The sequence below is a fragment of the Palaemon carinicauda genome, chromosome 19 (genome assembly GCF_036898095.1).
Source record: "Palaemon carinicauda isolate YSFRI2023 chromosome 19, ASM3689809v2, whole genome shotgun sequence".
NCBI classification, from domain to species: Eukaryota; Metazoa; Arthropoda; class Malacostraca; order Decapoda; family Palaemonidae; genus Palaemon; species Palaemon carinicauda.
Window position 1 is genome coordinate 38,643,820 of NC_090743.1, and position 22,930 is coordinate 38,666,749.

General features: G+C 44.3%; 1 protein-coding gene across 4 annotated transcripts in view; it reads left to right on the forward strand.

The window, feature by feature from the left end:
• Hacl (2-hydroxyacyl-CoA lyase) overlaps positions 1-22,930 on the forward strand; it is a 320,106-nt gene that overhangs the window by 276,594 nt on the left and 20,582 nt on the right. For all 4 annotated transcript variants that reach the window (XM_068393478.1, XM_068393479.1, XM_068393480.1 and 1 more), the window contains 4 exons: positions 6,529-6,698; positions 8,786-8,970; positions 9,713-9,894; positions 21,517-21,677. In XM_068393478.1, coding sequence (XP_068249579.1) covers positions 6,529-6,698; positions 8,786-8,970; positions 9,713-9,894; positions 21,517-21,677 — 698 coding nt within the window. The remainder of the gene's footprint in view (positions 1-6,528; positions 6,699-8,785; positions 8,971-9,712; positions 9,895-21,516; positions 21,678-22,930) is intronic.

A 22,930-nucleotide genomic window follows, 5' to 3' on the forward strand; every position in this document is an offset into this window, starting at 1 on the left:
GAGAGAGAGAGAGAGATAGAGACGGTGGGAGAGAGAGGAGAGAGAACGTTCCGATCTTTATCTCGTCCCAAGCGAGTAACGTTGTTCTCGAGTTACTCTCGTCCCTCTTCTCTGTACGGGGAGAAAGGATAAAACTTTTTTAGTTTTTTATTCTCGTCCCAAGGCACTGTACGGTGAGAGATTGAAAACGTAGTTTTTGAATGAACTAGTGTTTAGTCTCTTCCCCAGCCACTGATCTTTTTATCTTAAAATATGTTTACTGTTTTTTTGCTGGTATTAATGTGCTTACATTATACGACTGATTTCGCAATTATAACCTTTTGATGAGGGTAGAATTGCGTGCTTCAGGTAGAAATCAGTTTTATTCATTCCTAATGTGAATTGTTAAAAAATTCGATTTCAGTGAAATAAGTGCAAAACAGAAAATCGTAGTGATAAAGTGATATTGCGCAAAGTGTTATCAGTGTTGCGACCGAGGGTTCGTCTGTTCGTGCCTGTCGTTCGCCTAGTCCGGGACCTCTTGCAAGCTCCCAAGCCCAGGGGAGAAGTAATGTCGTACGACTTATGGGTTCGAGAGGCCTTGATCAGCGAACAGACGTTCCCTCTATGGTATCAGGCGTATCTCACCAAGATCACCCCTACCATAAGGCGAGAGAGACGATTTTCTCCTCGTCATCCGAAGGCTTTTCGCATAAGAAACCGTGGAACAAGGTTTCGAGGCCCTTTAAGCGAAAGTCAGTCCTTTCAGGACAGGTCCAGCGTCCTGGTTTTAACTATTAGGACAGCTCTAACCCTATGCAGTCATCAGAAGACTGCTCGCCGCCTAAACAAAAGCGTAACACAGACTCCGAGAGTCTTTTTGTAGGCAAGGTTTTGCAGTCACAGACGTTACCCTCGTCTCTTACCGCATCCATTCCCGTTGATCCTAAATGGGTTGTACGGCAAGACATGCAGAATAAGCTTGCCTCCCTTATGGAAGACTATTCTGCCGATAAGTCCGTTGAGCCTAGCCGTTTATCTCATCGAGATCCTGGCCTTCAGCCACCCAAACGTTCCTTTGTGCGTCCTGTTGACGTTGGCGTAGCTAAGTCACGTCAGTCAGGTTGTTTAGAACCACACTCGATGCGGTCTTGTGTGGATTTTCAGCCGCATTTGGACGTTTGGCCACTTGCTGATGCTCCTGTTGACGTTCAGGACGTTCGCCAACCATCGGAGTTGACTTGTTTTGACGCTGAGCGTCAACCTCCGCATTCTAGAGTTGTTTTGACTGCTCAGACTAGGCGGTCAAAGCAGTCTCGAGTGGACGCTGTGCGTCCTCACGCACCTGTTGTTGTTGACAGTTCACAGACTGTCAAGCAGTTACATGACGTTGCGTCCTGGTCCGCTACTAATGCACCAGTGCGTGTGGACTCTGCTTGTAAAGCATTGCCACCACGGTAGGTCTCTCCCTTGCTTGAGACTCGGCTATTGTCGGACAAGGTTCCTTCAGATGAGGAAGTTGCTGTTCCCCCTCCTACTGATATTCCCTTGAGGACTCTGTCAGACGGAGAGGAGCCTAAAGCTGCTTAGCCCTCTATGGACTTTAAATAAATCTTACTGATTTTTAAGGATCTTTGTCCGGATCTTTTTGTAACTGCTGCTCCTCGTTCGCCTAAACGTCAGAGCTTACACTAGGCCTAGCTACTTCGAAGCCGTTGTTTCATAAGCTAGTGCTCTCTCGCTCTTCTAAGAGAGCTTTACGTTTGCTAGGCGACTGGTTTATCACCAGGAGGAGTTTGGGGGAGACAGCCTTTGCTTTCCCTACTTTTAAGCTGGCTTATAGAGCGAGAGTCTGATATGACACGAGAGAAGTTCTCGGCTTGGGAGTTCCTGCCTCTGCCCAGATAGACTTCTCAAACCTCATAGACTCTCCCTGGCGCCTGGCCATGAGACGCTCCAAGATTTTATGGTCGACTTCAGAGCTATTTTCGAGCGTTTGAAGTTTTGCTGTACAATTATGTCATGCATAAACAAGGCTTTCAGGGATGGCTCCTATGATCTGACAGCCACGTTCTCTCTGGCAGCCATGTTCACTGCAGGAGTACGTAAGAGGCAAGTGCGCTCAATGTGTTCATTGTCAAGTCAAACTTCACGATGAAGTCTACCAGGCTGTCTTGACAGCATTTATGAAAGGCGACTGGATGGTCTCTCTCGACATTCAGGAGGCATACTTCCACATTCCTATACACCCGGATTCCCAACCGTTTCTGAAGTTTGTTTACAGGAATGTGGGGTACCAACGAGCCCTGTGCTTTGGCCTCAGTCCTGCTCCTCTCGGGTTTACGGGGCTCATGAGGAATGTGGCAAAATCCCTCCATCTATCGGGGATCCGAGCCTCCCTGTACTTGGACGACTGGCTTCTCAGAGCATCGTCCAGTCTTCGCTGTCTGCAGGATCTACATTGGACGTTGAGTCTGGTCAGGGAGTTGGGACTTTTGGTCAACCTAAAAGTCCCAACTGATCCCATCCCAGATTATTCTATATTTGGGGATGGAGATTCGCAGTCCAGTTTTTTTTCGGGCTTTTCCGTCTGCCACCGAATAGAACAAGCCCTGCTCGAAGTCCAACTAATGCTGAAAAGAAAACGTTTGTTCAGTCAGGAGTTGGAACAGTCTCGTAGGGACTCTCTCATCCCTGGAGCAGTTTGTCTCACTAGGGAGACTACACCTTCTGCCTCTCCGGTTCCATCTAGCCTCTCACTGGAACTAGGACAAGACGTTAGAGACGGTATCATTCCCAGTCTCCGAACCAGTAAAGGTATGCCTGAAATGGTGGGACGGCAATATCAGTCTGAGAGAGGGACTATCCCTAGCAGTCAAGAACCCAAACCACGTGTTGTTCTCAGACGCGTCGGATTTGGGTTGGGGTGCGACCCTGGACGGTCGGGAATGCTCGGGTCTGTGGACCTCAAGTCAGAAGAGCATGCACATCAACGGCAAGGAGCTATTAGCAGTCCACTTGGCCTTGATGATATTCGAAAGCTTCTTCGAAACTAAGTGGTAGAGGTCAACTCAGACAACACCACAGCTTTGGCGTACATCTCCAAGCAAGGAGGCACACACTCCTTCATGCTGCTCGAGATCGCAAGGGACCTTCTCTTATGGTCAAGAAATCGAGGCATCTCCCTGTTGACGAGATTCATCCAGGGGGACTTGAACGTCTTGGCAGACTGTCTCAGTCGGAGGGGTCAGGTGATACACACGGAATGGACCCTCCACAAGGACGTGGGCAAGAGTCTTTGGGCGACTTGGGGTCAACCCACCATAGACCTCTTTGCCTCCTCGTTGACCAAAAGGTTACCAATCTATTGCTCTCCAGTCCTAGATACAGAAGCAATCCACATAAACGCGTTTCTACTGGATTGGTCTCTTCTGGACTTATATGCATTCCCACCATTCAAGATAGTCAACAAGGTACTGCAGAAGTTCGCCTCTCACGAAGGGACAAGGTTGACGTTGGTTGCTACCCTCTGGCCCGCGAGAGAGTGGTTCACCGAGGTACTTCAATGGCTGGTAGACTTTCCAAGAAGTCTTCCTCTAAGGGTAGATCTGTTACGTCAGCCCCACGTAAAGAATGTCCATCAAAGCCTCCCCCGCTCTTCGTCTGACTTCCTTCAGTCTATCGAAAGACTCTCAAGATATCGAGGCTTTTCGAAGGAGGCAGCCAGTGCGATTGCAAGAGCGAGGAGAGCTTCTACCATTAGAGTATACCAGTCGAAGTGGGAAGTCTTTTGAGACTGGTGCAAGTCAGCATCTGTGTCCTCGTCCAGTACCTCTGTAGCCCAAATCGCAGATTTTCTTTTACATCTGAGAAAGGTTCGCTCCCTTTCAGCTCCCACGATTAAGGGCTACAGGAGCATGTTGGCTTTGGTCTTTCGACATAGAGGCTTAGATCTTTCCAACAATAAAGATCTCCAAGATCTCCTTAAGTCTTTCGAGACCTCTAAGGAACGTCGTTTGGCAACTCCTGGATGGAACTTAGACGTGGTCATAAGGTTCCTCATGTCAGACAGGTTTGAGCCATTACATTCAGCCTCCCTGAAGGATCTCACCCTCAAGACACTTTTCCTAGTGTGCTTGGCTTCGGCTAAAAGGGTCAGTGAACTTCATGCCTTCAGTAAGAACATCGGTTTTTTCTACAGAAAAAGCCACTTGTTCACTTCAACTTGGTTTCCTGGCCAAAAAATGAACTACCTTCTCGTCCTTGGCCTAAATCTTTTGATATTCCTTGCTTATCAGAGATCGTAGGCAACGAACTGGAAAGAGTATTATGTCCTGTTAGAGCTCTTAAGTTCTATTTTGCTTGTACTAAGTCATTACGAGGTAAATCTGAGGCATTATGGTGCTCAGTTGAGAAACCATCATTGCCTATGTCAAAGAATGCTTTGTCATATTTATCAGATTTTTTAATACGAGAAGCTCATTCTCACTTGAATGAGAAAGACCGATGGTTGCTTAAGGTTAAGACGCACGAAGTTAGAACTATAGCAGCCTCCGTGGCCTTCAAGCAAATTAAATCTCTGCAAAGTATTATGGACGCGACTTTTTGGAGAAGCAAGTCAGTGTTCGCGTCATTTTACTTAAAAGATGTCCAGACTCTTTACGAGGACTGCTACACACTGGGTCCATTCGTTGCAGCGAGTGCAGTAGTGGGTAAGGGTTCTACCACTACATTACCCTAATTCCAATATCCTTTTTAATCTGTCTCTTGAAATGTTTTTTGGGATGTACGGAAGGCTAAGAAGCCTTTCGCATCCTTGTTGATTTGGCGGGTGGTCAAAGTCATTTCTTGAGAGCGCCCAGTTTAGGGGTTTGATGAGGTCCTGTTAGTATGGGTTGCAACCCTTTATACTTCAGCTCCTGGGAGTCTTTCAGCATCCTAAGAGGATCGCTGGGCTTCGTGAGGAAGACAGACTTACAAGGCAGAGTAATCGTCTAAGTCAACTTCCTTACCAGGTACCTATATATTTTGGTTTTGTTATATTGATAACTGTCAAAAACTCTTAGCTTATATGCTGTAAACTTAATTAACTCTGGTCTCTACCCACCGCCTTGGGTGTGAATCAGCTATTATATATTCACCGGCTAAGTTAAATATTTAAAAATGATATTTTAATTATAAAATAAATTTTTGAATATACTTACCCGGTGAATATATAAATTAAAGGCCCTCCCTTCCTCCCCAATAGAGACGCAGCGGGACGAGAAGAATTGAAGGGTTTGTTTACATGCAAGAGTGGTATCTGGCCGATAGTTGGCGCTGGTGGTCACACCCGCAACCTTCATAGCGATCGCTCGCGAGTTTTTGAGTGTGTTTTCTGTCGAGCCGCTGAGTAGCAGCTATTATATATTCACCGGGTAAGTATATTCAAAAATTTATTTTATAATTAAAATATCATTGTATATATGCATCACAGATTTTGGCTGCATGATTTTATTAAAGAAAATAATCGCTGGGGTATTATAAGGGTTACATTTTAATTGTAACATTGTGGGATTTTTATAATGATATGTGCTGGTAATTTGTCTCATGTGAAAGAATTTTTATTGGAAATAAGTTTGATTTTATTTACTTTATCTGAAGTTTTTGTTGGCCCTGATTCAGGTGAGACTTTCGTATATAAGGTAATAAGATTAGGAGTCAGAGAGATATATTTTTTAATCACTTCTATTAGAGAGCAATTAGAGGGGTTAAGACTCATTCTCCTTGGAACTAGTGGTGTTTTCTTGTGTAATTTTCTTAGAAAGGAGATATAACATTTTGCTCCTTTGTCATACTTTGCCTAAGTTTTTTAATGTTAAGTATCTTTCTTCATCCTATTTAGGTTCCAAATAAAAATGCAATGTGTATAAGAAACTACTATGATTAATTCAAAATGGTTTAATTTTTCGAAACAAACACCACAATATTTTATTTAGCTCATTTGCATGTTTATTATTCTTCCTAATACTTTTTATTCAAGGTTGTTGCATACAGTACTATTCATATACAAAGTTTGTTTGTGATCTGTTTCCACCAATTTTGCCATGTTCTTCAAAAAATGCGATCTTGTATAATTTAGGAATTTATAAGAACATAAAAGGATGTACAGAATCCTTTTAGTTAATCAGAAGTATTATTTATATTTGCTAAGAAGTCACAATTACATATGCATATGTAGCAATTAGAAATTTCAACAGAAAAAAAAATATGTCACTACTGTATTATTATATACCAGCAAATTGGTACAGGAAGAAAAAGATCCTATATGAAATGAAGAGGTCAAAAGATTTACAGTAATTTATGTGGTTAAATAAAATCGATGAATTTTTGTATCATGATAATTTCCAAACAAGTTTCCAGCTGTGAGATAAATTGTATTCATTTTAATGTTAAGAGAATTAAATCTAATCCATAGGTAAAGCTCCAATAAGAGTAAGATTTTTGTCTCTCTTTCTCTCTGGTACTCATGTTTTACTGTAGATCCAACCATAAGTATTTTTTTCTCAGGCTATCTCACTGGACGGCCTGGTGTGTGCCTTGTCGTATCTGGACCAGGGCTTTTGAATGTTATTGGAGGTCTTGCAAACGCCCAAATTAACTGTTGGCCACTTTTAGTGATAGGTGGTTCTAGTGATGTTGACCAAGAAGGCATGGGAGCATTTCAGGAATGCCCACAGGTGAGTGAAAATATGCAGAACCCTTTTCTTTAGATTATACATGTATTAAGATACTGAAGCCTTTAATTGTGCTATTATGTACTTCAAAGTTTCATTGCTGGAAACTGAATCCTTTGCACATATTTTGGAAACACTTGAGTTCTTTGGTACTTTACCTTTTAGATGAGGCTTAAAAAATGGCTTTAAGATTTGTATGTTCCCGAGAATAACTGAATCAGATTTTAATCTTTTTATATTGAATAGTTTAAAGTTGAAGGCATGTGTGTATTGGTAAGATGACTTTTTCTATGTGGATTAATAGAGCAGTGGATTCAAAATATAATAACAACCTTTGGGTTCTTTTGGCATTTCTGCAGCTATCTACCACTTTAGTTTATACAGTATTGTATATTTTATTCATCATTTCCTCATATTCGTACGTCTAACAGTTTTAACTGAGGTACTGCCGCTAGAGAGTTATTGGGTCTTTTGACTGGCCAGACAGTACTACATTGGATCCCTCTCTCTGGTTACAGCTAATTTTGTCTTAGCTTACACGTACACCAAATAGTTTGGCCTGTTCTTTCCACATTCCTCTGTCCTCGTACACCTGACAACACTGAGATTATCAAACAAACTTTCTTCTGGGTAAAGGTAGAAGAGACTTTAGCTATGGTAAGCAGCTCTTTTGGGAGAAGGGCAATCCAAAATCAAACCATTGTTATCTAGTCTTGGGTAGTGCCATAGCCTCTGTACCATCGCCTTCCACTGTCTTGGATTAGAGTTCTCCCTCTAGAGGGTACACTCGAGCACGCTGTTCTATCTTATTTCTCTTCTTGTTTATTTTGAAGTTTTTATAGTTTATATATGGAAGATCTAATTTAATGTTGTTACTGTTCTTAAAATATTTTTTGTAGTTTATTTATTTTTTTGTTTCCTTTCCTCACTGGGCTGATTCCACTGTTGCAGCCCTTGTGGTTATGGAATCTTGCTTTTCTAACTAGGGTTATAACTTAATTTATTGTTGTAATAATAATAATAATAATAATAATAATAATAATAATATTATTATTATTATTATTATTAATTGCTAAGCTATAATAACCATAGTTGGAAAAGCAGGATGCTATTAAGCCCCGGGGCCCCAACAGGGAAAATAGCTCAGTGAGGGAAGGAAAAGAGGAAAAATAAGATATTTTAAGAATAGCAATAACATTGAAATAAATATTTCCTATATAAACTATAAAAACTTTAACAAAACAAGAGAAAGAGAAATTAGATAGAATAGCATGCCCGAGTGTACCCTCAAGCAAGAGAACTCGAGCCCAAGACAGTGGAAGACCATGGTACAGAGGCTATGGCACTACCCAAGACTAGAGAGCAATGGTTTGATTTTGGAGTGTCCTCCTCCTTGAACAGCTGCTTACCATAGCTAAAGAGTCTCTTCTACCCTTACCAAGAGGAAAGTAACCACTGAACAATTACAGTGCAATAGTTAACCAATTGGGTGAAGAAAAATTATTTGGTAATCTCAGTGTTGTCAGGTGTATGAGGAGAGAGGAGAATCTGTAAAGTTTATGCCAGACTATTCGGTGTCTGTGTAGGCAAAGGGAAAGTGAACCGTAACCAGAGATAAAGATCGAATGTAGTACTGTCTGGACAGTCAAAGGACCCCATAACGCTCAAGTGGTAGCATCTCAACGGGTGGCTGGTGCCCTGACCAACCTACTACCTACTAATAATGATAATGATAATAGTAATAGTTAATAATTAAAATAACAACAACAACAACAACAACTGTTGCCTTTCATATAAGGATAAAATTTTCATGCAATTCCTGTAGACTTCGATATTGGACATACATTCTTGTAAAACTTGAGTAATCATAAAGTACTTTGACTCTAGAGTAATTATGGTTGTTTATGCAAATCTACATAAACATGTATTATATATGTCATGGCTACTTTGAGGAATGTGTCCCCAAATTCTGTGGATTGATTGTGTTTGGATCTATTGTGGAGTAAATTTGGTTAATTTTTAGTTTGAATTAAAATATTGTTTTTTTTATGTGTAAGAGGATACCTAATGACAATAATGTTTTGCCATAGGTTGAATCTTGTCGTTTGTACTGCAAGTACACTGCTCGACCACCCACGATTGCCAGTATTCCTTACCATGTTGCAAAGGCTGTCAAATGTACAACGTATGGACGACCAGGAGCGGCCTATTTAGATTTTCCGGGAAATATCTTATCTGGAAAAGTTGATAACAGTTTAGTACAATATTCACCCAAGTAAGTGTTGTATATTTGTGTACATTATGTATTGGGATGTATTCTTCTTTGAGTGTTATTATTGTTATTATTGATTTGGATATTAAGGAGTTAGAAAATGTGTCATAATGTAAATGGTATGAGTTGAAAATTTATTTTACTTTTTCCCTTAGATATGGTAAGTGATAGGCAAGTTTCTTCCTCTTCTCGGGGTGTTCATGAAATTATTTCCCATTGGAGTAGAGGAACTATTTTAAAAGAAAGGTGTAGGTATATATTGCATTATCTAGATATTGTTTTGAAGTGCTTGAAAGTACATTAGAGAGAGATCACAAAGATTGAAATGGTTTGGACATTTGAATTCAAGGGATGAGAAAAAGTTGGTCAGAAAAGCAATACAAGCTTTTTATTCCAGTTTTGACTTCAAATTACAAACTGCAAGCAAACTAGTTCTTCCTCTAATGATGTCATATAATAAATATCTAAAATTTTTAAGAACATTATCTCCATTAAAAATAGACCTACTGCTTGGCAGTGCCAAAAGAGAGAGAGAGAGAGAGAGAGAGAGAGAGAGAGAGAGAGAGAGAGAGAGAGAGAGAGAGAGAGAGAGAGAGATATGGAACTGTATTGCCATTGCTGTTATTTATTGGTTATTTAGTCAGGCACTATTTACTATTATAGTAAATACAAAAATTAATTTCAAGTTTTGTAGATTTTCTTGGTTATTTTCATGGGATTTTAGATATCTTCTCTTTTTTGTCAGGTGTCCTCCTCCTCCAATTATGCTTTCATGCCCAGAAGCAGTCAAAGAAGCTGTTGATTTATTGTCCAAAGCAAAACGACCTTTAGTGATAATAGGGAAGGGAGCTGCTTATGGCCGTGCGGAAGAACAAGTGAACGCTTTCATCGAAAAAACCGGATTTCCCTTCTTGCCTACGCCTATGGGTAAGAAAGTCACTTAATTATTTGAATTCTTTTTCCTTTTTCATCTATAGGTCTTCTTTATAACTCAAATTGCCTTTGTTCTGACACAGATACAAACCTTTCGCTATTTATAGTTGTATTACTTTCGGCAACGCTGAAAACTAGCTAAGACAATTTTAGTGAGGGATAACTACCCCACTCCGCTAGTAAGCGGAAGGGGGTTGGGGTAGACCGGCTACCCCGCTCACTCACACCCGTCAGCTGAGTAACCACTTTTGTTTTTGGCTTGGTTAATTCATTAAACTGCCTTGACTATTATTTTGCTTTTCCTTTATCTTTTGTGCACGGTGTGTGTGTGTGTTTATTGTCCCGCTATGCGGATATTTCCTGGTCGCGAGAGCTGCAGCTGCGGTACCTTCATGTCGTCCGTAGAGACGGACCCTCACCCCCTGTGCCAGAATTGCCGGGGACATCAGTGTTCTCAGGATGACACCTGTTCGGAGTGTCGGGAGTGGCCTGCCTCCCAGTTCGAAAGCTTCTGGCGTAAGAGGAAGAAGAAGTCTAAGTGCGAATCTTCGCCTTCTGGGTCTTCCTTGAAATCGAAGAAATCGTGGGCTTCTGCTTCCTCTATGCCCAAATCTCAGTCCGAAGCTGCTCATCTGCCAGGCGCTTCCGGGGTACGGTCGAGGAGTAGCATAGGGCTTATGACCCTAGGTCAACCCTGTGGGATAGGCAAAGGTGTGAGCTCCACTTGTTAGTCTGTTCCTTCCCTTCCCCCAGGGAGCGCCTGTTCCTTTTCAGATCTTGTGTCCTTTTTGACATCGCTGGGCGTCGATGGCCCCCCTTCGAAGGAAGCTCTCTTCGAGCTCCCTCAAAGGGGAGCGGAGAGAAGGCAGTCATCTCCGTCCTCCAGGGAGGTTGATCTTCCTAGTGTGGGCGGAGGCGCTGTTACCTGTCGGTCAGGCGTAGAGTCTGCATCCGACGCCGAGAAGTTAGCTAATCCATCAGGGTGGTGGCAAGGCTTTCTCCAAGGCTGGTTTTCCCTTCGGGGGAACATATCTCTTGTCCACAAGAGAAGATCGCCTCTGATCATCTGTGGTCTCTTTACGCTTATGGTTCTCCTCCAGGTGTGGAGCGAGAGCCTTGTCTTAAGCGACATTTTCTTTTGGGGTAACTCTCCTCCCCTGCAGAGGATTTATCCTTAGATCTGGATCAGTCTCCCCCTCGTGCGGAGTCTGCTGAACGTTCCTCTCTGGAGCTTTGTAGTCTGGACGTTCTCCTCCTCGTGCTGTGAGGAGTTGTCTATTTGAACCTGCTGGTTCTCCTCACGTTGATCCTTCGGGGTCTCGTGACGATCACCCTTTGGGCTGGCGTGATCGTGAGCCTTTGGGCTGGCGTGATCGTGAGCCTTTGGGCTCTCGTCATGTTGATCCTGCAGGTTCTTATGACTGTAGGAGTCCTTCGGGGCTCTTGTCACGCTGATCTTTTGTGCTTACGCGACTCAGAATCTTGGGTTTCAGTTACGCTGAACTTTCGGGCTCTCGTAACGATAGTAACTTTGAGCCTTCGGGCTCTTGTGCCATCAGTCACGCTGACCCTTTGGGATCTCGTTACAGAGGAACTTCGGTTCCTCGTTACGCGGACCCTTCGGGGTCTTGTAACTTTAGTTACGCTGAACCCTTGGGCTCTCGTGACTTTAGTCACCCTGACACTTCGGTGTCTCGTGACATAGAACTTCGGTTTCTCGTTGCGCTGACCCTTCGGGGTCTCGCAACACAGGTTACGTTAAGTCTTTGGTCTCTCGTGCCTTTAGTCACACTGACCCTTCGGGGGCTCGTGACAGAGGAACTTCGGTTTCTCGCTGCGCTGACCTTTCGGGGGCTTGCAACACAGGACACGCTGAACCTTCGAGTTTTCATGACCGTCTTCATCAAGAGTCTTACTCTTATAACTGGGAGTTTTTGGACTATTGTCGTGTTGAGCGCTCGTGTGACCTGCGCTACGTTAAACCTCTGGGTTATTGTAGCAAGGAGTTCTCTCCTAAGCGTTCGACCTCTAGAGTATCACGCTGAACCCTCTAATTATTGTGAACCTAGTCACTAAGAGTTTTACTCTTATGACAGAGAGTTTTCTGACTATTGTCGTGCGGAGCGTTCCCGCGCTACCTACCCTACGCGCTTAACCAACACTGGGCACACGAACCAACTCTCCACGTGTGACCATCTAGGCGCACGCAATCAGCGTTATGACGAAGCACGCGAACAACTCAGCGCTCGCAACCTTCTCAGCGCGTGACCATCTTGGCGCGCGCGATCAGCACTAAAGTGATACCTCTACATACGATCTTAATTCGTTCCAGAAACTGCTTCGTATGTTAAAACGATCGTATGTTGGTGCAAATATTCCCATAAGAATACATGGTAATTTATTTAATTCGTTCCTCAGCCTAAAAACCCATGATAAATCCATAATAAATGGCTACACATAATTACACATAACATTGATACAATATAATAAATACATACAGTACAAACCAAAAAAAAGAATAATGATAATGAAATAATAAATAAAAAAGGGGTTTTAATGTAACACTTTACCTTAGCGACATGCCAGCGCAGGTGTAGGGACTGCTAGGCAGGAGGAGACGGAAGATCAGCGTGGAGGTAGGGACGGTGACTTTGTACGATAACCTGTATGATAACTTACACTACTACGTGAACTTTAACTTTTTTTTTTTTTTCATTTTTATAATTTTATTATTTTTTTTTACATTTTTTCTTTTCTTATTTTTAATTTTCATCACTTTCACTCGATTCGGTCTTCCTTTTCTTTGCTTCACTTTCTTTCTTTTCATCATGATCACTAGACCGTTTTAAAGATTTTTTAAAGAAACTATCGAGTGAAAGTTGCTTGGTACAGCTTTTGAGGATTTTTCTAAAATACGTTAAGCAAACATCATCGAACTGCCCAACAACACGGCAAACCTGAAGTTTCTGTGGGTGATGCTTGTTGATGAAATCAACCACGTGTTGATGATATGCCAACATCTGTTTTATTTCCGCCGTACCTAAGATTTGGCCTACCTCCTCGATCTCTTCCGACTCACTCAACTGCGCTTGGAACTCATCATGCTGCATAGCTTGCAGCTCCTTGAGTTCCTCGGTGGTGAGCTCATCATGATGCTCATCGACGAGTTCGGTGATGTCTTCTTCATCCACCTCCAGACCCATGGACTTGCCAAGGGATACAATCTCTTCGACGTCTTCCTCGGCGGCAACCACAGGTTCATTCTCGGGGCCAAAACCTTCGAAATCTCTGGGAGCAACAGAATCAGGCCAAAGCTTCTTCCAAGCGGAATTCAGGGTCCGACGAGTAATTACCTCCCAAGCCTGATCTATGATCTTTAAGCAGTGCACGATATTAAAGTGGCTCCTCCAAAATTCACGCAAAGTTAAGTTGGTGCTTTGCGTGACATTAAAGCACTGCTTAAATAAGTGCTTGGTGTAGAGCTTCTTAAAATTAGAGATGACTTGCTGGTCCATGGGCTGGAGGATAGGGGTGGTGTTCGGTGGAAGATACAACACCTTGATTAGTTTGTATTCGTCGATGATATCATCTTCGAGTCCGGGGGGGTGAGCGGGTGCATTGTCCAAACAAAGCAAGCACTTCAAAGGCAAATTCCTCTCCTGAAGATACTTCTTGACAGCTGGGCCGAAAACTACGTTTACCCATTCCACAAAGATATGCCTAGTAACCCAAGCCTTAGAATTAGAACGCCATAGAACATGTAGCAGGTCTTTATTAATTCTATGTGCTTTAAATGCCCTAGGGTTTTCGGAATGGTAAACCAATAACGGCTTTATTTTGCAGTCCCCGCTGGCGTTGGCACAAAGCGCAAGAGTCAACCGATCCTTCATAGGCTTATGTCCAGGCATTTTCTTCTCTTCGGCGGTAATTTACGTTCGACTAGGCATCTTTTTCCAAAACAGACCGGTTTCATCACAGTTGAACACCTGCTGCTCTACGTAACCTTCCTCCGCCACGATGCTTTCGAACTTTTTAACAAAGTCTTTAGCAGCCTTGGTGTCCGAACTCGAAGCTTCTCCATGACGAACAACTGAATGAATCCCGGTCCGTTTCCTAAATTTCTCGAACCAACTTCGAGACGCCTTGAATTCCTCCGTCGTAGGAACGGCTGAACTCTCCCCCGCGTCACCCCGAGAGTGCGCCGCCTTCAAGTCACTGTAGATAGCGCTGGCCTTCTCACAAATGATCGTTTCCGTGATCGTATCGTCAACAATCTCCTTGTCTTTGATCCATATTAACAAAAGTCGTTCCATCTCTTCAAGGGTAGGGCTACGACGTTTGGAAATAATCGTGATCCCCTTCGAAGGTTTCACTGCTTTAATGGCTGCCTTCTGTTTTATGATCGTCGAGATCGTAGACATATTCCGGCCATATTGTTTAGCCAGATCGCTAACACGTACACCTCGCTCATGCTTTTCTATTATTTCTTGCTTTAATTCTAATGAAAGCATAGACTTCCTCCTTTTCTCACCACTACTATTACTTCCTGAACCGAAACTAAGCTTTTTAGGACCCGTGGTTACGGAACACAGAAAACAACACGTGAAAAAGGAAGATGAAAAACACTTAAAACTGAGCGAATAGAGGACAACCACACGATGCGCACGAGATGAGAGGACTGATGTGCTGCCGTCTAGCGGCGTCAACAACAAACGACGCTGGACGCTTTTGAGAAAATTCCACGCGTACGCGTAATGTTTACTTCGTATGTTGGAGCAACACTTCGGGTGTCAAGACAGAAATTTGGTCGAATTTTCCTTTGGATGTTGGAAAATTCGTATGTTAGGACATTTATACGAGGTTCCACTGCTGAACCCTCAGGTGCGTGCAGCCTAACAGGAGTTAGTAATGAGGTTCCTAGCCGCGTGAGTTCTGACAGAATGCACAATCATGGTTCGCGATCCTCTGTTGCTCCCCCTCCGAGATTCCCACCTTTGGACACAGCTCTTCCACGCGCTGTGTCACGAGACGCTCTCCAGGTGCCGGCTCTTGACATTCTTACGTCTCAGTCAAGAGAGGGTTCTTGCGGTTTAACATCCTCGCGGAACTAAACTCTCCTCTTCGGTGGCTACCTCTTCCTCGAACAAAGTACCATCTCCCTTTTTGGTGGCAGGGGGTAACCCCCCTGCAAGGAGAGACACCCATCAGTCTCTTCAGTCTCATAGACCTCCATCACCGCAGAGACAGCAGTACACCCAGATCCTATCCCTAAAGGTAGGCCTATGCCGATCTTGCCTGCCGGAAAGCCTCCCTTAGGCTAGAAGGTTGAGAAACCTGCTGAGGTTCCTAAACCCAAGGATCTGTGCCTTCCTAAGGACCTTCTCTTCAGTTCCTCGGGAGCCCGTGAGCCCCCATGGCTTTGCGCCTTATTCAATTTAATGCATCAAGCCGTGACATGGGTCATTCCCCGCTCCCAGTCCTTAGGAGGCACTCCTAGGATTCCTTTATTGCCACCTCTCCTCCCTCCGATCCTAGGAGGAGTTCGGAGGGTTCCACGTTTGCGGGCCCCTCTGGCAAGGGGAAACCGTTCTCCCTTCACAAGAAACCACTGGAAGAGAGTAGGCAAGAACTCTAGGGTAGCCCCCTTGCAGTTCAAGATGCCACAGGCCAGACCCAAGGGAAAGAGGAAAAGGATTCATCCTTCGCCTCTCAAGAAGATAGGGTGACTTAAGGTAGCGCTACCTCCTTCCGTCCATCGCAGGTCGAGATAATACCTAAGGAGTCACGACCTGCGACTGGGTGCGACTTGCTCCCTCTGGCAGCAGACTCCCATCCTGCCTGTAGACCAATGGAGCCCTCCGGGCTCTCGATGACAGAGGATCACCTGCCTCGTAGCAGGGAGGTGAATGATTTATTTCCATTCCGAAATCCTCAGCCAGGCTTTCTTCTTCGTTGCCTCCTAGGCAGCCGGAAGCGAGCACCTCCTCGGCAGTCTCCCTATCTCCTGTCTATCCCGTTGACGACTACGACCCACTCTGGGCTCCTATGGGTGAGATTTCGGATGTGGAAGGACAAATCGATCCTGAGGACGGGGCGCTTTGCTAGCAGCCGCTAGCCCTAAGCTAATGGAGGATGAGAGGAAGGAGTCGGAACAAGCCTTCTGGCAGGTCCCAGCCTGCATCGGATCCATCAATGGACTACCAGATCCATCGGCAGCCCCTCTAGATGGAAAGGAAACGGTCCTTGACCAGTTCTATGGCACTCAAAAACCCCTGAGGACCAGTGCAGCTTTGCCCTGGTCAAAGGGGTTAAAGAGTGCCGATCAGAAGGCAGTGTCCCAGGCAACTGGGTCCACCTCCTCGCTCAGCATCAATTTATCCTCTAAGCTTTTGCCTCCTCCGTATGTGTTCCAGAGGAAGTACTACGAGATTCTCGGGGAGTCTCTCCTACCGCTGCCTCTCGATCACTCCATAAAGGCACTCTTGAATTCCACACCCTTTGAGAAGCTCACGGGACTAACAGTCTCCTTTTCGGCCTCCGAGATCCTTAACCAGGAGAAGGTGGCGAAGTACGCTATGCAGGCGGCTTTGTGGCTCGACTTCTGGTTGGGATCCTTAGGACAACTGATTCGGTCTAAGGATGCTGTTATAGGCAAGTTCCACAGACGCCTCCCTCAGGCCGAAGTGGCAAGACTAAGGAATGCATTCTTCGAGGGCAATTCCTTGTTTTACCCCAAGGATGTCGAACGGATGGCAGAGAGGTGGAGGAAGACCAGCCAGGACTCCCTCATCTAGAATGTCTTAACAGCCAGACCTTACCCCTCTCAGCTTCAGCGGAAACCACAGCAGAAACCGCAACCGAAAAGGGCTAGAGACCCAAAACAGCAGGGTCGAAAGGGTGCTAAGCAAGCCTTTCGCAATAAGAAGTCTTTTCGTGGAGGAATGAGAAAGAGGGGATCCGGCCATGGCCTGTCCCACTAGGGCAGGCAGTCCTCCCATTTGTCCACCTGTGGGGGGATGCCTGCAAAGCCGCTGGCAGAGGTGGCTTCACCATGGGGCCGAACACTGGATGGTCGAGGTGATTCATTCAGGGTATCGCGTCCCGTTCACGCTCTCTCTCCCTCCACTGACTTGAGTGCCAATTCCATCGAACTCCTGTGCGAAGGGATCCCCACAGTAGTGTGCCCTAAGGGCAGAAGTCCAGACCATGTGGGAGAAGGGTACTCTCCAGGAGGTCCTCGACGGGTCCCCAGGCTTTTATAGTAGATTCTTTCTTGTGAGAAAGGCGTCTGGAGACCAGTCATCAACCTCTCGGCTCTGAACAGATTTGTCGAGCTTCTAAGGTTTTGCCAGGATCTGGGGATTGTGGTAAACCTTGAGAAGTCTCATCTGCTTCCCTCTCAAGAACTGGTATACCTAGGCATGTGCATAGACACCCTAAGGCACAAAGCGTTCCCATCAGACGAGAGAATTCAGAGACTGAGGGAGATAGCAGAGGTCTTCCTCAGTCGGGAAGAGCTCCCGGCGCAATATTGGCTTTGCCTTCTCGGTCACCTCTCTTTCCTGACCCGACTGGTCGCCTCCGAATGATATCTCTCATGTGGCGACTGAAATCCCAGTGAAACCAGTCCACAGATTCCCGGGATCAGCTTTTCCGCATAGGGCTAGAGGAATATTCGGATCTCAGATGATGGCTAGAGGAGCGGAACCTCTGCAAAGGGGTCGATCTTCTCGTCTCTCCCCTGGAATTGATGCTCTTTTCAGATGCATCAAAAGAAGGGTGAGGGGCCTCACATGCTGCACCATTACATCTCCGGCCAATGGTCTAAATCAGGAAGGTACCAGCACATTAATCTCTTAGAGATGAGACAGCCTTTCTGGCCCTCAAACAGTTCCATCAGGTCCTGGCGGGGCACTCCGGTGTGTTGATGAGCGACAACACCACAGTAGTGGCTTATCTGAACAAACAGGGCAGTACCTTTTCACAGCAGTTGTGCCATCTTGCAGTAGAGATACTCAGATGGGCAGAAGACAACTTGGTGATGCGATCAACTCCCTTCATTCCGGGCAGACGGAATGTGCTAGTCGACAAGCGGAGCAGAGCGACTCAGATAGTTGGCACTGAGTGGTTTCTGAATCCTCTGATAGCCAACAAAGTCCTAACCTTGTGGGGTTCCCCGATTGTGGATCTGTTTGCATCGGCCCTGAATTTCATGTTCCTGTTGTACTGCTTCCGTCTCGGATCCCCAAACTCTTTGGCAAAATGTTTTTCAACAACGGTGGATAAACCTGGACGCTTACGTGTTTCCCCCATTCTGTCTGATGAGAAAAGTCCTCAACCAGGTACGAGCAAGCAATAACTTGCCAATGACTCTGATAGCTCCGCTATGGCATCACGCAGAATGGTTCCCAGACTTTCTGCAACTCCTCACGGAGATCCCGAAGGAGCTCCCTCCACAACACGACCTCTTCAAACAACTACATGCCAACATCTTCCACAAAGCCGTAGCTTCGCTTCAGCTTCACGCCTAGAGACTGTCCAGCACTTTCTCACACAGAGAGGCTTTTCGCAACCGGTTGCAAAAAGAATGACTGGACACCTCAGGAGATCTACAGAGGCAGTCTACCAGGCGAAGTGGTCAGTTTTCTGGGGTTGATGTCATGGAAGGGGTATCTCTCCCCTCGATGCCTCTGTTCCAACTACTGTATAGCAGAGTTTCTTGTATACCTTCGGGAAGAAATGCTTCTTTCGGTCTCGGCAGTCAAAGGCTACCGCTCAGCCTAGAGTCTCGCCTTTAGACTGAAAGGAGTTGATATTTCCTCCTCGTTGGAACTTTCTTTACTCATACGTAGTTACGAGCTTACTTACCAGGCAGAGCTAAGACCTCCCCCTTGGAATGAGGTTACGGCAGGCCTCAGATCGCCACCTCACGTTGAAGACGATGTTCCTACTCGTGCTGGCTTCGGCCAAGAGAGTCAGCAAACTTCATGGTCTATCTGCTGATGTCTCCCACTCTAGGAGATGGGGATAAGTAATCCTCAACTATGTCTCTGAGTTTGTAGCTAAGACTCAAAATCCGGGTGTGCTGGACTCCAGGTTCGGCCCATTCCGGATAGAGAGTCTTCGTTCTGTAACCGAAGATCCAGACCAACTGTTATTATGTCCAGTAAGGAGTCTGAGGTGTTACTTAAAAAGAACAACAACAGCTCACCCCCGTGTGCGAGCGCTTTTTGTTAGCACGGGGAAGGTCAAGAGGAGGGTCACGAGGAATACTATTTCCTTTTAGATAAGGAAAGTGATTGAATACGCTCACAATCCAGACCCTCCTCCGTCCAGTTGACCCAGAGCTCATGACGTCAGGGGTATTGCAACGTCCCTGGCGTTCAAGGAGAATTTTTCTGTGTCACAAGTATTGCAAGCAGGCATGTGGAAGCATCAGACAACCTTCACCGCCCACTACCTGAAAGACGTAACCCACAGGAGCATGGAAACCTTTTCCATTGGTCCTGTGGTGGCCACACAACAGTGATCTAATACCTCAAGCTCCTTGGTGGACAAGTCGCAGAGGGTTGAGGGCTGAGGTAACCCAGGTTAGTCTTGGGTGAAGGAAAAAGAATGTCTGGCTCCTTTCACCTTCTCTTCCCCTGGGGAAACAGCTCCGCAAGACCGCAGCATAGCTGACCTCACCCCTCTGCAGGTAAGATTCATTTCCCTTGTGCATCCTAAGTATTGATATATGCTTTGTTACTTCTCCAATACCTCTTGAGGGAGGGCATTGGGTATGTTTTAGAACTCATGCTTATCTTCGATTTCCTATGTAAAGACAAGCCACTATAGTAAAAAAATTTTAGCGAGGCAGATTTGCACCAACTCGCAGCGGTGCCCTGTTAGCTCGGAAAAGTTTATTGAGCGCTGATTGGTTGGACAAGATAATTCTAACCAATCAGTGATCAGGAAACTTTTCCGAGCTAAAAAGGCACCGCTGCGAGTCGGTGCAAATCTGCATCGCTAAAAAAAATGGACTATAGTCTCTCTCGCACAAGCATCTGCAGGCCGCTATTAGTGTGTTACCTTGTAACTACTTTGATTTTAGCGAGGATAGGGCTCCTTCTAATTAGATCAAAGATCAATTAGAGAGAACCCCGGGTCATAGCCAAGGCCAGTTGGTATGACTTCCTCCTTCCTATGAGTAAGTCACCCCAATAAATAGTGAAAGGTTTGTATCTGTGTTGGAACAAATAACAAATTAGGAAATAATTTGTATTTTTCCTAACATACAAACCTGGAGCTATTTATACAAATTGGCCCGCCACCCTGTGCCCCTAGAAGTCCTGCCAGAAAGCAAAAGTGGTTACTTAGCCAACGGGTGTGAGTGAGCGGGGTAGCTGGTCTACCCCACCCCCTTCCGCTGACTAGCGGACCAGGGTAGTTATCCTTCACTAAAATTGTCTTGGCTAGTTTTCAGTGTTGCCAAATGTGATTCCCCTATAAGTAGCTCCAGGTTTGTATGTTAGGAAAAATACAAATTATTTCCAAATTTGTTATTTTATTAGTGTCATTTACATGAAAATCATGGTTGAACTACAAACTGCAGAATGTTGTTACTGTAATACGAAAACTTATTTCATGGCTGATTAAAGATTCAAAGGTTGCTCAAGAATGGCAGAGGCAAGGGACATAGACAAAAATCTAGAGACTGACTGTGTATACATATGATCAGTGCCCATGCCCCTTTACATCAACCAAGGACCAGGCAATGGCTACTGGTGACTCAGCAAGTACTGTAGACCTGTATGCTCCCCTAGACCCCTCATTTCTAGCTAACAAAGATGGGAAGGTTGCAGACACTACAAGAAACTATCGAGCTTGATTGTGACTTGAACTCCCATCCAGCAGATCGCCATGCAGGGATGTTTCCAATAGGCTACTACAACCCTTTAGCCTTTCATTAAAAGAAAAGGCTAATGCTAAATATTTATCATCATCATTATAATTTATACCAGAAATGGTATAAATTATGAATTATAAACTATTATCACAAGGGTATCAAAGCTCTTTCAGGAACCCAATGTAACCATTCATATGGGGATTAGTGTCATGAGTGCACTTATGTCCCTTCATCCAGTAAACACTTTCTAGTCTCCTACTTTAACTCTGTTCCTGCTTCATTTCTTTCATCATGCTGCCCAGCCTCTTTACACTTAAAAAGTAACTGCCAGTTGTACCTTAAGGATGAATGGCCTCCCAAACACTAGCTCTGGGTAATGTAGCCCAAATTTCATAAAATTAAGCTTATCTAATCAATACAGCCCCCTGCTTTCCTATGAAATGTTACACAAAGACAGTTAGTCACTGAACTATTTTCCTTGTTGGAGACCTTGGGCTTTAGAAACCTGCTTTTCCAACTAGGGTTGTAGCTTAACAAGTAATAATGATAATGATATATAGAATATTTATGAAAGTACATGAGGAACTTCAGTGGTGAAGAAAATCAAAATGTAATTTATTATTCTAAGGTGAAATAGAAGACCTCTGATACTGCAGAGGTGAAGTATGATTTATTTCAAAATTGCATTTGACCATTTAAGAAATGTGATTGTCCGCATTTTCTAATAGGTAAAGGTGTAGTGCCAGATGATCATTCCCAATGTGTAGCAGCAGCTCGCTCTAAAGCACTGTTGGAAGCTGATGTAATATTGCTTTTAGGAGCAAGATTAAACTGGATTCTGCATTTTGGTCGACCGCCTCGATATGCGCCCGACGTGAAATTCATACACGTAGGTACTTCAGAATTGCGTTTTTTTCCGTATTTCAAGTTTAAGTCATCAGAGCGCTGTACAGTATGAGAAGTCTTTTGCCATACTATCTCTTTAAACATATCTGGTAACTGAATTTTTAAGGGAATTTGAAATGAATAACTTCATAATTTTGTAGGATTACAAAATAAATAAATTACAGTTAATTTGTGTTAAGTATTGACCATTTTGAAAATATGTTATTTTCATTAGTAAAATAAATTTTTGAATATACTTACCCGGTGATCATATAGCTGTCAGCTCTGCTGCCCGACAGAAAAACCTAAGGACAAAATACGCCAGCGATCGCTATACAGGTGGGGGTGTACATCAACAGCGCCATCTGTCGAGCAGGTACTTAAGTACTCCATGTCAACACAGAACCAATTTTCTCCTCGGCCCACTGGGTCTCTATTGGGGAGGAAGGGTGGGTCCTTTAATTTATGATCACCGGGTAAGTATATTCAAAAATTTATTTTACTAATGAAAATAACATTTTTCAATATTAAACTTACCCGGTGATCATATAGCTGATTCACACCCAGGGGGATGGGTAGAGACCAGCATATATGTTAACATTAAGAGCTAAGTATTTTGTATTTCATTTTAGCAGTTATTCAAAATAACAAACATAAAATTAATAAGTACCTGGTAAGGAAGTCGACTTGAACAATTACTCTGCCTTTTTAAGTACGTCTTCCTTACTGAGCCTCGCGATCCTCATAGGATGCTGAGCGACTCCTAGGAGCTGAAGTATGAAGGGTTGCAACCCATACTAAAGGACCTCATCACAACCTCTAATCTAGGCGCTTCTCAAGAAAGAATTTGACCACCCGCCAAATCAACCAGGATGCGAAAGGCTTCTTAGCCTTCCGGACAATCCAAAAAACAACAATAAAAAACATTTCAAGAGAAAGATTAAAAAGGTTATGGGATTAGGGGAATGTAGTGGTTGAGCCCTCACCCACTACTGCACTCGCTGCTACGAATGGTCCCAGGGTGTAGCAGTTCTCGTAAAGAGACTGGACATCTTTAAGGTAAAATGATGCGAACACTGACTTGCTTCTCCAATAGGTTGCATCCATTACACTCTGCAGAGATCTGTTTTGTTTGAAGGCCACTGAAGTTGCGACAGCTCTAACTTCATGTGTCCTTACCTTCAGCAAAGCATGGTCCTCCTCATTCAGATGGGAATGAGCTTCTCGAATCAAAAGTCTGATATAATAAGAAACTGC